The 15284-nt window shown below is 41.6% G+C and overlaps 1 protein-coding gene across 1 annotated transcript in view; it reads right to left on the bottom strand.

The window, feature by feature from the left end:
• LOC124864860 (cAMP-specific 3',5'-cyclic phosphodiesterase 4A-like) overlaps nucleotides 1-14150 on the bottom strand; it is a 49642-nt gene extending 35492 nt beyond the window's left edge. The window contains exon 1 of the mRNA XM_047359802.1: nucleotides 13034-14150. Coding sequence (XP_047215758.1) covers nucleotides 13034-13329 — 296 coding nt within the window. The 5' untranslated portion in view covers nucleotides 13330-14150. The remainder of the gene's footprint in view (nucleotides 1-13033) is intronic.
• Nucleotides 14151-15284: the final 1134 nt, after the last annotated feature.

Here is a 15284-nt window from a genome sequence, read left to right as displayed (position 1 = left end):
AAAAACAATTAAACCATCAAGACAAAATTAGCTGCATTTTACTGCTGTTATAATGGTAATAAAAATAATAGGCATTACTTGGGACAGTCATATTAGTTAGAGAACAATAAGGAAATGAACATGATTATCCTAGATAGCAGTGAGATTGCATTAGTGGAAAGAAAGCAAGCTTGTCAGTAGAGATTCATTTATGGTGAAACTGCCTTGGGGCCACTGCCTTACAGCGGGGCTTGTCTGATGAGTCAATCTGTCTGTCATTTTAATGCTATGCTGCTCGCTGGCCTCTTGTGCCTCGTTTGGGTTCGTTCTCTTTTTTAAAGCTCGAGCACTTTGATTGTCTTCATTTTGCTACTTGTTCTTTTCTTCACATGATGCGACTGCAGCAGAACTTTTAACCTTCTGAACAGCAGACAGGTCCCATATTCACTCTTTTAGTGAGAGGTTGCTGAATTTAAACTGAATAATATCAGAAAGTCAACAAAGTTGCAAGTGATGAACGCTTCCCAGTCATCTGCATGGTTGTTTTAAACCCATTGATGGATCGTTGCACTATCTTTCTCCATCCCCTACTTTATTTGTCCATGCAATGTACTGTTATATTGCAAGAAAGTGCCGTGTTTGCTTCTAATGGGAACAGAAGTGGGAGATTAGTGACTTGTACTATATTTATCCTCAGAGAATTGACTGAACCTGGGGAACTATGTTCTTCATAACTGATAATGGAGAAAGATGCTGCTATCGGGTAATGAGGCCTGAGCATTGTGATAGAAATAGCAGTCGGAGTCTAGCAGACTGTCTCAAAATGTCAGACTTTGGGAATATGGGCTGTGAGAGTCGGCAGTATGTCTAAACAGAATGCATGTCTCCCACTTTGCTTGTCCCCAGACATTTTTTGTTTCACAAAAGTAAGCATTCACCCAAACACATGCTCACACACAGGCAGCCACAATTAATTGTGACTCGCCGTCTGTCTTTATACGAAAGCAGTATGTGAGCCTTTCGTACTGCGGTTGGCTTTTGTTTTTACACTGGCTGAGAGTGAGAAAGAGAGGAAAACTGCCTCCAAAAGTCAAGACGCAAAGAAGGGTTTTAATTTCAGGTCAGAAGTTGAAGGTTTATGACGCTCCTGCATGGTGACGAACACTTTACCATGATGATGAGCTCGTTTTTATGTGCAATGCCTTGCAGGGTGCAAAACGAGTACACTACACACATACTCACACAAGTCTTCCACATTATCACTCATCTCTCAGTTGTGCTTTATCTGCCTTCCCATATGCATATCTTCCCAAACACACACAACAAACTGATGTTTGTGCAACAAATGCTCTTCCATGGACTCAGTTTAGCATGCAGAGGCAGCAGTCATAATCAATATCTTCAGTATACATACTGCAATATAGAATAGAAACTGAAATAAAGCTCAATAAAACAGCACAAGTTGAGGCTGGTTTGGTTTAATCTTATTACACTGAGAGCCTCAGGCTTCTCTTCTCCTATTTATAGCACCCTAAGAGAGAGGAAGGCTGGCGTTTATGTACACAGCATCACTGGTTTGTGCAGTGGCATTGAGCATGACCAATCACAGACAGATATTGCATGAAATTTTATCCGACAAAAAACACAATGATGGCCATCTGTAAAGAGAGCCTTCGTAATTTTCTCTCCTAGAGAGAGCCTCCCTCATCCCACCTGTTTGATGATGTCTGCCAGTTAAAGCTGACAATAATGACATTATGTGAGCAGGGGTACCTTCTTCCTCCAAGATATAACTAGTTTGGATTTATCTGATTTAAGCTACGGTAAATACCTGTCCTGAGTTTGGACTTTGTGGCTGAAGCTCAGTTTAGGGATATCGCAAATTTGGCTAGGCACTACCTCTGCAGTGAATTGCATCAGAAAGCTTTCAGGATCTTTTTGAGAAAACAAGCCAAAAACAAAAATAAGAAGCCCTGAGAAGGACAAATGCACAGAGTCAATTCTGATCTCCATTAAGGAGTCCTCATGCAACAAAACCCCCAATCCACACAAGTAATCATACAATAAGCACTTGAATCACAAATAAACACACAAATAAAGAAACCTACGGCCTCAATTGTCCTAATTACTCTGCCTTTGTTGGAGGGAAAATGCATCTCCCATTCGAGAGAAGCATATTTTAGAAATCCCATCCAGGCATGGTAAACTGTATAATGATTAAACTTATTAAAGGATAGTTTTTTTAACCAAAAATGTCAGACTGAAAAGAAGCATGACATCGAAATACCTCCTTGAACCTTTGAGGCATGTTTTTCTCCTCTTTCTGCCCTCTAACAGTTTGCACAATTCCCCTTAATGTGTGAACATGAACATGACCTACAAGAAATGTTTTGGCAGGTTGTATAGCTCACACTTGGCTTAGCAGAGGTCAGGATATGGAACAGTGGCTCTTTTAAAAGCACAGGAAACTTAGGTATGCATGAAACTACTCCTACTCCTGCCAGACACAAACACAGCTCCCACAAACCTTAACTATGTGTGTTGCTTGTACTTTCTGCAGAGCATGCAAAACACATTCATACCCTTTCAAATTTTGTCACATTTGTCACAGATCTGAATGTATTTGTTCAAGATTTTATGTGATCAACATTAGTAAACAAACATCATGAAGAGCAAGGAACACACAAGAAGGGCCAGGGATAATGTTGTGGGGAGGTTTGAAGCAGGCTTATATTATAAAACACAATCTCAAGCTTTGAACATCTGGAAAAACACTGTTCAATCCATCCAGCACAACTACAAATCTACCAAAACCCGTCTGAAGCAACCAAGACGCCAATGGTAACTCTGGAGGAGCTACAGAGTTACCCATGGCTGTTTGGTACAGCTCAAGTAGGAAAATCTATTCACAGGGCTACTATTGGTCATGCAATCTTCATATCTGGCATTTAGAAATAAGTGACAAGAAGGAATCCATAAGAAGTCAAGTTAAATCAAAATTTGTCAAATTAGACCAAAATTTAACTTTTTGACCAAAATGCAAAACCCTGTCTGTCTCTGAAAATTAACACTGCACTTCAGCGTCATGCTCTGGGGATAGTTTTCCTCAGCAGAGACAGGGAAGCTGTTCAGAGTTGATCAGAGGATGGTTGGAGCAACATTCCTGTCAATACTGAAATAGATTCTGTCAGAGGCCGGCAAAAAAACTGGGACAAAGACAGGGGCGGAGGTTCACCTCCAGCTGGACAACATCTCTTCAAATACAGCTAACGCTAAGAGGAATGGTCATATCAAAGCATATTTATGTGTTACAATGGCCCAGTCAAAGTTTAGACCTCAATCTCATTTGTCTGTGGCAAAGGTTGAAATTTGATATTCACAGACACTCCCCACTCAATCTGACTCAGCTTCAACTATTTTGCGAAGAATTGGCAGATATTTTAGTGTAAACTAGTGTTCAGAACCAACTGGAGCTTAACCCACCCAAGACTGTGAATGTGATGCTGCAAATCCAGAGAACACCAATCCTCAACAACACCGTCTCTACTGTGGATCACTTCCGGTTCCTAGGAACCACCCTTTCTCAGGACCCGAGACTGTCCTCATACATAGACACTGTTCGCAAGAAGGCCTAGAAGAGATTCTATGTCCTCAACTCAAGAAGTACAACCTTCATCCTCTACACTGCCATTATTCAGTCTGTTTTGTGCACATCCATTTCTGTGTGTTTTGGTCTGTCCACAAAACAGGACAGGACCAAACTATGATAAGCAATTAGGTCTGAAGACAGTTTTTCCCCAGACTGTCTCTCTAATGAACACTTAACAGTTAGAGTGCCTCGATCGAAACCATGTTTATTTGCACAATTTAACCATGTCTTTCTTTTTGCAAAAACACTGTATATTTATTGCAAAAATATTTTTGTTTCCCTTTTATATTACTGAAAACAAAGAATGCCCTAATTGAGAGCAATATGGAACCAAAGCCAAATTATTTGTTTGTGTGCATAAATTTGGCGAATAAAGCTGATCTAGATTTGGAAAAATTGTGAAAAAGTTCAAGGAAAACAAATACTCTTCCAGGCCACCGTAATGTAGATTCAAATGGGTTGTTTAGCTGGATATTACATTTTAACTTTGCCCTTTTTTTTTTTATTGTTTTTACATTTGAAAATTTTGATCATTTAAAACTGAGAAGCACGTTTGAGAAGTTATGTTTATTTACATGTCTGGAAACTTCTTTAAAGACTCCCTGCTTCGGACTAAGACTAGAACACAAGTACATTTCTTATAAAGGAAAAGAGTTTAAATAGTTGTAATGTTACATTTGAAACTGCTTTTAAATGTTTCTGTGACTAGTTTTTGAGGACAATATCTTTAAATATCAGGTCATAGGTACTTAGGAAGACAAATGATTGGACATATTTTTCAAATTTAAGAAGAAATATTGCTTACATCACATAAGTGGCAAAAAATATCAAAATAAAAGCATTTATACTAACCTGAGCCCATATCTGCTCTACACGACACAGTGTTTAGCTTCTTTTTCTTAATGAGAACGTGAAAATATTTTTCTTTCCTACAAGAGATTCAGACAGCAATCAGCCTTCACTGCCTGATTTGTTTAGTCTATTTTCTAAATTAGCACACAATGAAATATTCATTGGCACATTTAGGGAGCTCTCATGCTGAAACAGTTTGTATTATCAGCATGGAAACTCAAATAAAAGCACTTTCAGCACATTGTATAACACCAGCAGTGGGTAAAACAAAACTTTTTTGCCCTATAACCCTGCCTGAGTCACACTCTCAATCTGTCAGCAGTAATAATGATGCACCAAGAAAAATCTTGTGCCTGAACAATATAAAAAGGACAATGTGATCAATCCTTTTTTTGTCAGAAATGTTGGAGAAGGCCACAATGAGCACACGAAAGCCATCTGTCTGGTTACTCCAAACAGAAATACTTCCTTTTATAGCTGTCCAAAGAAGCTGACTCTCTGCCAGGAATTTTGGGCAAGAAAACTGTCCACAGACAGGAGATCTGCCTGAGACCTCAGATGAGAAGCGAGTCTCTCGGCACGTCTCCAGGTGCAAGCCTTCATCCTTCCCGGCCCTGATTTGTTGTGAGTTCTTCTCTGAACTACTCTGCAACTCCACTTACCAGCCCCACAACAGTCATACACAACGCTCGGCCACACAGCCTTGTACCATTTGTTGTTTCTGCTCCGCCGTGTGCACGCTTCAGTGACACACAGCTGACGGAGGGATTGTCAGTTTCAGTCATTTAGACAAATCTTCACTAAGACAGCAGCCTAAAGTGCAGATCAGAGGGGGTTGGCCTCTCTTCGTAGCATGCAGCATCGGAAAAAAATATTTTTCGCTACCACTAAAACAAAACGCTTCTGTTTCTGACAGATCTCATGAAATGGAAGCACAGCAGTGTTCTAATGTACATTTTTCAAACATTTTGTAGTTTTGTTAATCCAGATGAGGTATTTACTCAGAGGAAAAAATAAAACACACAACACCCTCATTTTGAAATTGCACATTTGATATTTAAACCCTTTTAGCATTGAGGACTTTTATCTTGGTTTAAAGAGGGCATTTTGATTTCACTCAAAAAAAAAAATTATTTTTAGTTCTTTTTCAACAGTAGGGTGGAAGAACAAATAATTTTTTTCCTGCAGCTAAGGTTTATTTTCTGTCATAAGAAGAAGAAATCCAAGAAGAAAGTGATTCAAAATTGGGTTTAAAGGATTTAAAGGATTCGATTTTACACTTCAGAACAAATGAAAAAAATTTATCATGTTTTTCTATTAAACCGATTTCTCTTTGATGTCTAGGTATGTTTGAACTCCCTTTTTAATGCCAGCTGATTTCCAGCCACATAAAGAAAGTGTGTGTGGGGGGGGTCGTTGTTGCAGAAGACAATAGAGAGAATGTGGGAGGAACTGACAGCTTCATGATATGCTTAATGCCGCTGTAAGCAATAAGAGGGTTGTCAGAAACTATCCCAGAGCCCATGGGAGCCAATGAGAAGATGGTCGAGGGGAGCAAATGGTGAAGAGACAAAACAAGGAACAAAAAACAGATGGAATCAGTATTTCCCATTTAGAGTGGGGTGAGGATCAAAGGATGTCATCTAAATGGACAAAAGCCTGATTCAAACCATTTTACAAGATAAGAGACAAAATGGCTTCAGGCTTATCAAAATCACAAAGCTATCTTGAATAAAATGGGGGAAGGTAGTGCATAACAAAGGCAGAAAGTTCAATAAAGGGGAATTAATGGACATGAACACAATATGAGAAAATGAAAGCAGACAAGCTCCATCGAACAGAGGAGATAATAGCAGGGTACAGGTTGACTGGTTGTGCATCCTGCTGCAGCTCTCTTTTGTTTGCTCCCGCTGAGATTGCTGCCCAGTAACACTTGTGAAAAGCAGAAATGACCAATCGCTACTTTAATAAGATTCAGAGTGAAGGTAATTAAAATGCATGGATGCCAATGTTTCCGCCGGGTTCGCACAACAAGCTGAAAATGCAAAACCAGCGACCCGTGTGTCTACCAGAGGCTACACACAAGATGGTTTTCACACTCAGAAAGATCTCTGGTAAAGGCTACACGCTCTGCCCTCGAGCACACACCTGTTTGGTGTCATCCCTGTGTTAACTTGGAGGAATTTCACTGGAGGATTTCCGGGATCTGTCTAAGCCGGCCAGTAGCGAGCAGCGTTCCAGCACACGCACAGCCTCCGGATACTAATTAGCTCCCATAGTAGAAAGAAAGCATGATGTATTCACAGAGGAGCACAATCTGTAGCTTAAACAGATGGTTTTAGCACACAAATGAGATAAGAGGTCCATTACTTAGTGCTATTAAAACACATTTACTGGGAAGAACACCCTCAGTGTCAGAACTTCTTATTATTTCTAGGAATGTAAACGTGTGAATAAGTTCAAGATACAGCTGTTTGGTAATTAGTTGGAGCTGTACCTCATTATGATCTAAATTATTGTGGCGGCTGGCCAGTCAGGCAATAAACAGAAAGAAGCAAAAAACAGCTCTAGGTTATAAATCTGAGTTGCATTTGTAGCTTATTGGAAACAAATCTTGATAGCCTGAGGTGGTTGGTGAGGAAAGGCAGGAAAGGCTTTGGTTTGAAGTTTTTACAGATAACTAAACAGAAACCCAGCTCTGTGCTGTGATTCAACTTTGTGAAGACTTCCCTTCTTTTTGGCTTTAAAGCCAATGCAAATCCAGTGGTTTCTGTCCTATATTGACACCCTTTAAAGTGTGTATGTTTTACCCTTTTTTGGGGTGTAGATTAAATCTATAAAACCACAACACAAATAACCATGGCAACACATTGTATGCTGAGCTGGTACTCTGTCTTTGTCAGTTAGTAATTTTGGTTTTAAAACTTCCCAGAGTGTATAGAGGGCATGGGACCTGATAACTGATACACTCGTATTAGCATCCCCTTATGAAAGAGTTGATGAGACGGTTGAACAAAAGGCATCAGGGATGCAAGGAGGAGGCAAATTGACACTCTTGGGAGGAAGTTGATTGCCACTAAGTGCCATTTTGTTGGCTATAAGACAGGCACAAAAATAGACAACCAAAAACAGCTGCAGACAGTGATTCTTCAAAGAGTTATGCAGAAAAGCACCCAGATTCTCTCATCCCTAGACTGATAAGTGTTAGGAACAGTTTGTTTTCTTGCGGTTTCTGTCACATTTACACATCTCAATCTGTTTTCTCCCAGAACCTTGTGTGAGTCTACCCCTCCAGCATCTCAAGATCATTGATCTTTGGAGCTCCAAGATGAGGTTTTGACCAACCCTCCTTTGATTGAACAGCCTGCTTCTCTAAGACACTGAGGTCACCCACTGGGTCAGCCAGTTCTCGACAAAACTAAGGCCCAATTATTTCCTCTTCTCTCTGCTACATAAAGACACTCAGTGTTCCCCAGCTTAATAGATTTCATATTAAAAATGAAACCATGTTTGGAGCCAGACATTTACATATGCTCATCATCAGCACGAAAATTATACTAATTTTAAGCCACTGATCATGCATTTTAGCCGTTCTTTTCTAGGGTGGGATGATCATACAGCATAACCTTTAATCATTGTATAAAACAAGAAATGTGGGAACAAAACTGAAGTTTTTGTGCAATTTCCAAAAAATTATAGATACGGAGTTGAACATATACGTATACCTCCAATAATGGTTGTCCAAATGTCCGTTAGCACCCATTTTTGTTGTAGTTCATTGGTTTCCTTCAACAGACCTGGTATTCAGCATGGTCCATAAATTCCCAGTGGGTTTTAGGTCAGAGCCAATTCAAGTGCTTAAATGTTAGCCTGCGTTACCTATTCAAAACCAGTTTTGATGTGTGTTTGGTATCATTGCTGGAATGCGCAATCATGCCCAGGTTTCAACCAGCTAGATGTTAATTTGAGGTTAAGTTAAATCGCTTTATCGCGTACAATTTGCCAGTACGGTAGGCAGTGAAACAGACCCTCAGCATGGTATCAGTACCACCATGCTTGACAGCTAGTGCATTGTTTTTAGGTTTAAAAGCTTAGTCTTGACTCATTTAAGCATTCTTCTTATCTTAGTTGCCAAGCAAACACTATTCCCTCTGACCATAAAAAAATTGCTACAAATTTCAGAAGAGCTTGAAGATTAGAGCAGACGCTTCTTTCTTGGCCGCCATCCTCTAAGTCCAGTTTGATTATAAAGCTGCTTCACTGTGCAGAGTTACACTGGTGTTCCAGCAGGTTCCACTTTACAATAGGCATCAGCCATGGTGGTTCCTGTGTTGTTCTTGAACATACTGACCGACCTTTGATCTTAGCGTCATAGTATGAGTCACACCTCCACACTGGTTTTGATAAAACAGGCTAACATTAAAGTTTCAACCTCAACCCTGTCAAAAATGCTTAGACTATGCTTCAAAGCCCTGTTTAGTCCATGAAACTCAAATTCAATTAAACTTATTATTTCTACCTAAAATAGTGGTTAAAACCACTGTCAGTAATATACCAGAAGGTTACTGATGGCTAAAAAACATCTGACTGAGTTGCAACAGCTATGAATCAGAAAAAGGCGGACACAAGATAACACTCTTCACAGCTTCCAGGAATCACTGCTTTTGTCTTGAGTGGAACTTGAAACCCAGAGGGGAAACCTCAGTGGGCGGCAGGCGGTGATCTCCACAGCACAGGTAAGAAGTGACTCCAGGCTGAATAATCCAAGGGCTAGACTGGCTCAATAATCCAAGGACAGAAACAGGGTCAACGATAGGAACAAGAGGCGTCAGGCAATGGGCAGGCAGAGGCATAAACCAGATGCAGGAAACAAGGTCGACAACCAGAATCCAAATAGTCCGACAGGGAGCAGGCAGAGGCATAAATCCAAAAAGCAAGGTAAGGTCAAGAACAATGATCAGACAGGAAGGAACGCTGGATATCTACTCACACGAATGGCTTTCAAATATCTGGCACCGTCTGCTTGTCAGAGTCAGTATATATCAGGGAAGACACAGGTGTTTGGCATTCCACAGATTGCAATGCAGCAGCCACCAGGTGCATCTAATCTGCTGATTGCAGCCAGGGAGACAGGGTAGAGCAGACGTGCCAGAATCATAACAGCAACTTGATAAGATTTCACAAAATAGTAGGACAATATATATTTATCTGAGCCTTTATGATAAATTGAGATGTGGGAATTAATGTCAGTGTGAATTCTATTTATATAGCACTTTACAACATACAAGTTGCACCAAAATCGTGCACAGCAGGAACAAAATAACTGACACGAGTAGTTAAACACACAGAAGACATGAACAAAATAATTCATAGGGGATAGCGGTGGGTGTTTAAAAGCACCTTAAAAGTCTCGAGATTATCCACAGCTCTTATGAGGATGAGATAAGATTATTCCACAGTTTTGGGGTTCTGCAACATAGATGGCAAAACCACCTCAACTTTTCTAACTAGACCTCTGAACATTTAAGAGTTGTTTGACCTTGTCGTTATATTGGATGTGTTGCGTTTTATAAGATTCTTTAAATATGACCCTTAAAAACCAGTAGCGACATTTTAAAGTCAGTCCTGTGACAAACAGGAAGCCATTGGAGTGAAGACAGAACTGGAGTTATATGTTTTCATTTTCTGGTTCCTGTTAACAGACAATTTGGAAGTTTGAGTACATCCAGGCACCTAATTGCTATTTTTTGTACAGAAAAAAGAAAACAAAACAGAAATAGTAAGTTGTCTCATCATCTTAACCTGAAAAAACGTTAGGAATAATTTTAATGGAGACCATAACATAGTAATTCTTATTGATTGGTATTTTGTAAAGTTCCTGTTATGATTCTGGCACGTCTGCTCTACCCTGTCTCCCTGGCAGCAATCAGCAGATTAGATGCACCTGGTGGCTGCTGCAGTGTAGTGCAATCTGTGGAATGCCAAGCACCTGTGTCTTCCCTGATATATACTGACTCTGACAAGCAGACGGTGCCAGATTTTTGAAAGCCATTGCGTGAGTAGATATCCAGCGTTCCTTCCTGTCTGATCATTGTTCTTGACCTTGCCTTGCTTTTTGGATTTATGCCTCTGCCTGCTCCCTGTCGGACTATTTGGATTCTGGTTGTCGACCTTGTTTCCTGCATCTGGTTTATGCCTCTGCCTGCCCATTGCCTGACGCCTCTTGTTCCTATCGTTGACCCTGTTTCTGTCCTTGGATTATTGAGCCAGCCTAGCCCTCGGATTATTCAGCCTGGAGTCACTTCTTACCTGTGCTGTGGAGATCACCGCCTGCCGCCCACTGAGGTTTCCCCTCTGGGTTTCAAGTTCCACTCAACACAAAAGCAGTGATTCCTGGAAGCTGTGAGGAGTGTTACCTGTGTGACATTTTCCTGTGGCTGAATAAACCTTTTAAACTTTCAGTATTGTGTCTGGCTGAATCTTGGGTCTGCCTTTTTCTGATTCATAGCAGTTCCAACCTCAGAAGCTGAATTGGAGATTTCCTGCCTGGTCCTTCTCTGTCTCCTGCCTAGCTAAGCCCACATTTCAGTACAGTCTGCTCATGTAAATAAGTGTGTTCAGAGGTTTTTCTATAGATGCAGGCTGAGCTGTATTCCACAGACCAGATTTAACCTAACAAAGCCATCGGCTAAAAATACAGAGCTGCTGGATCGACATGGATTTTCATGAAGGCTAATGAAAACAAAGCCAGGATGGGGCATCTCCTTAAAGCATTCCTCATCCAGAAGTAATTGTAGAGGAAGAATTCATTATCCCTGTAATATTACAGGAGAAGTGCGGTAAAAACACAACAGAAATCCCTCTGATCTCCCATTGATATGAGAAGAAATAAATTCAGGTTTAATGGCAACCATATGGAGTACAGGTCAAGCACCAAACCTGTGCACATCCCACACATACATGCCTCCATACACATATGCACACGCCCAGCAGGCTGCATTTCACCACCACTATGGACACGCAGTATTTATCTGGCAACCGTGGCCACTCAGTGTTTTCCTGACCAGTGTGCATCACAAAAACACACCATGAAATGCACACTACACATCATGCACTACGATCCACCGACATGAACATGCACAGTTGGAGCCAGCTTGGTGTGCACAAAGAACTGTGCTGGTTGGAATCAAATTATTTCCATCTCTTTCTTTCTCTCTCACTGTCCACATAGGGAGAAGGGCAGGCCGAGTAAGTCCCAATGCACTAAAGACTGGACTGCCTTAGCGCGTGTCCTGGGGTCTGAAATACATATCCGGCTTTCCTCTAGTCAGCTGGACTCCTTCCCAGGGCCTGCTGGGATGGCCGTCTGTGTCATTAAATAAATGACAGGGGTAAAAGAAAAGAAAAAAACGTATAACTGCCTTCTCTCCATCATTCATGTAAACCTCTAGTGATAAATGCAACATCTGAAGACTGACTTGAAACTGAAACATGAGCACAGGCCTTGGCCATCCTCAGTTAATCCATCACAAAAAATGAGTCACTTAACCTCATATTGAACAGACTGTGCATTCTACTCCACTGAAAAGAAGCAGATAAGAATGTATTCGCCTTTAAAGGTGAATAGACCAAATTGTTGAGTAAGGACTGGGTGGTTGTATCAAATTCGAATTACTTCATGATTCACTTAATGGAAAGACGTAAATCTAATTTTCTTGGTTAACATGCTTCATATAACTTGATTAAAAAAAAAAAAAAGCTTGGCAGGGCTGTTCGCTGCTGTTAGGTGTAGTACAATTCATCTTTTTTTTTCTGTCCGCAGTGTCAGTCAGAGTCCTCTGGCAATGAATGTCTCACTGTCTTATCTGATCAGAGAGCAGCCATGTGGGCCAGATTAGGTGTTGTCTGAAACCATCTGTGTTGACAGTGTGGTGACACATGTTCAGGTAGCACTGCATAATTTCTTCTCATCTTATTACAAGTACTGTCCTCCTTATTTATTTATTTGTTTGTTCATTTACTTATTTCAACCTCCTCAGAGGGTCAGAGGTCACAGCAATCTCATATTCAGGTATACTGTCATGCGCGACTGTGCTTTTGCTCCACCGCCCACTATTAAAGGCCTGGAGTGCGCGCAGTGGCACTACCGCTAAAATAAGTGCACATCGTGTTACTCATCTGTGGTTACATGTAACATGTGGACGCCCTGTCAGACTGTTACTGGTATTTACAGACGCTGATTCTGTGTAACGAGTGGCAGCCTGTTTTTTTTTCTTCTTCTTCTTCTTTTTTTGCGTTTTATACACACATCTAACAGTCTGCCTAAGGACCCACAGCGCACCGAAATCCCACGCCTTCAGGTTGAAAGCCCAGCATATAGGTTAACCCTTCAGAAACACTGCGTTATAACGCACTCATTACAATGCCCCTCTCCCCACCCCACCAACACCCCTTCATCCCCCGTTTACGCATATGCCTTGTGGACTCTCATGGGCTATTATTGGTATGGTTGGGATGCGCAATGCTTTCCCCCACTCCTGCCCCTCCGCCTACCGTTTATTCCCGACACAGTTTCCGATGGATGTGGTTGTGGTCCCGTGGAAGGAGGATGGCCAGGACATCCGAGACTTCTTCAGTCCCGGTCGGTCACTCGTATCCACGGCGTCTGAGCGCTCCATGTGCCGGTGGTGGTGCCGGTCGGTGTCGGAATATCCCCGGTGTTTGATTTTAATCGGGGTCCGGGGTTGTCTCCAAAGATGCTGTGGAGGTTTCAGAGTCGCCTGTCCCTCCCGCGGAACCGGGAGCGACAGGGAAAGGCTCTTTTTCGTACATGGTGGTGGTTCCATCATTGTGCAAAAAATAAAATATAATACAATGAATATCCCTTTTTTACCTATTAATTAAATGATATGGCTGTAATCGCGTGTTCCAGGCAAAAAGCGAATCGTTTCATGTCCCTCGCTGCCACTTCATCTCTGAGCGAACAAATCAAAGTGACCAAGTGTAGCACAGCCCAGATCTGAACCTTGTTTTCTGAATAACATCAAAAACTGTCACAGTGATAACCTGTCAAGCCATCGAGAAAGCCATTAATCTCATTGTTTTCGGCGGTGGTCAGTTTCAGTTTATCCCAGAATCTCCTTTCGGCCGTGATCCTCACTTGTCTGGGGTTCTGGTGATGAGACACCGGTCCTGCTGCGTCTCCTGAAGTTTGACGCCTCATCGCCCATGGCGCGCACAGCCGGATGACAGTGTTTATTTGAGAGAATTTATTGCTTTTTGTCACCCTCTTGTTGCAAAGACACAAAGAACGCTGGCGCTGGCTTCCCTCCCCGCGTTGCGCTATTATTGCTGTGCGTGTCTTTCCGCCGAGCTAAAATCTCCAAGCCAATTTCAAAAAGTACTTAATCGATCACGATTCATGTTGAGCTACGGCATCTTTGTGCGCAAACTCAGCGCAAAGGTCTCCAGTATTCCCTCCACAGAGATGACAAATCCTAGAATTTACGTTGGATTTAAAACTGGACTCTGTTACCCACTCTTCAAAAAATAAATCAGGATGGTGCGAAGAATTGTCCAAAACCCAGATGCGATCCTTTGTTCTTTGCGGTCTAGTTTCTTCCAGATTCAGATGTTTAGTCCAATTGTGTCATTAAAAGATACAAACTGATAGTTGCGGAGGTTCAGTCATCCTGCTCGGTGTGGGCCATTATCTCTCCATCCTCATATTTGCTGGAGTTCGACGACAAACATTGGCATCACAGCGCGCCCTTCCTCTCCCTCTCTCTGTGGTGGATGGGTGGTTGTTCCTCTTTGCGTGCATCCGTTATGTTATGCCCCATGCCCGTTCACTGCGCATTTTCCCAGAAAACAAACTAATTGGCCAAACGGTCTGGCTTGCAGCATCGTGCGTGAATTCAAAGCATGTACCCATTTGCATGATATTATCAGTGCCTTAAAGCATTCACACAGCATTCCGTATTTTGTCAAATTACAACCATAAAGGTCAATGTATTTTTGGTTGGATTTTATGTGATGGGCCAACACAAAGCAGTGCATAATTGTGTTGGAGGTTTAACTCGTGTGGTCTTACGGTTTTACAGTTAAAACTCTCACATATGTGCAGTGCATTTGTATTCATCTCAGTTATAGACTGAGACTGGACATGAACATGATAAACCGTTCATTTTGGCTCTCTCTATGTTTAGGGTCGTTTTCCTGCTAACAGTTGAACCTCCATCCCAATCTCAAATATTTTGCAGCCTCTGACAGGTTTTCTGCATCCATACAGCATGATGCTGCTATCACCATGTTTAACAGTAGGAATGTGGTGTTCGGCGTGATGCAAAATATTTCTTGTCTGCCAGATACATGAAGGTCAAGGAACTTCATTTTGACATCATCTGACCTTCCTCCACATGTTCGCTGTGTATCCTATGGCTTGTGGCAAACTGCAAACAGGACTTCAAATGGTCTTTTTTTTTTTAGCAATGTCTTTCTTCTTTCCACTTTCATAGGATAATGTTTATGCAGTGCACAACCAACAATTGTCAGCAGATGTTCCCCACTGACCTGTGGATGTCTGTAGTTCCTCCAGATATACCATGGGTCTTGTGGCTTCTTCTCTGAAATAGGTTCTCCATTCCCGACCTGTCAATTTAGGAGGACAACCATGTCTTGGTAGGTTTGCAGTTGTGCCAGGCTTAGGACAATGACATAAGCATGCTTTAAACCTGCCTGGAACTTTATCTACTGACAACTGAACACTTTTTTACAAATTAGAAAACTAAGGCAATTGGTTACA

This window comes from Girardinichthys multiradiatus, chromosome Y (genome assembly GCF_021462225.1).
Source record: "Girardinichthys multiradiatus isolate DD_20200921_A chromosome Y, DD_fGirMul_XY1, whole genome shotgun sequence".
NCBI classification, from domain to species: domain Eukaryota; kingdom Metazoa; phylum Chordata; class Actinopteri; order Cyprinodontiformes; family Goodeidae; genus Girardinichthys; species Girardinichthys multiradiatus.
Note: the sequence above shows the minus strand (reverse complement) of the source record. Positions and strands in the feature narration are given on the sequence as shown.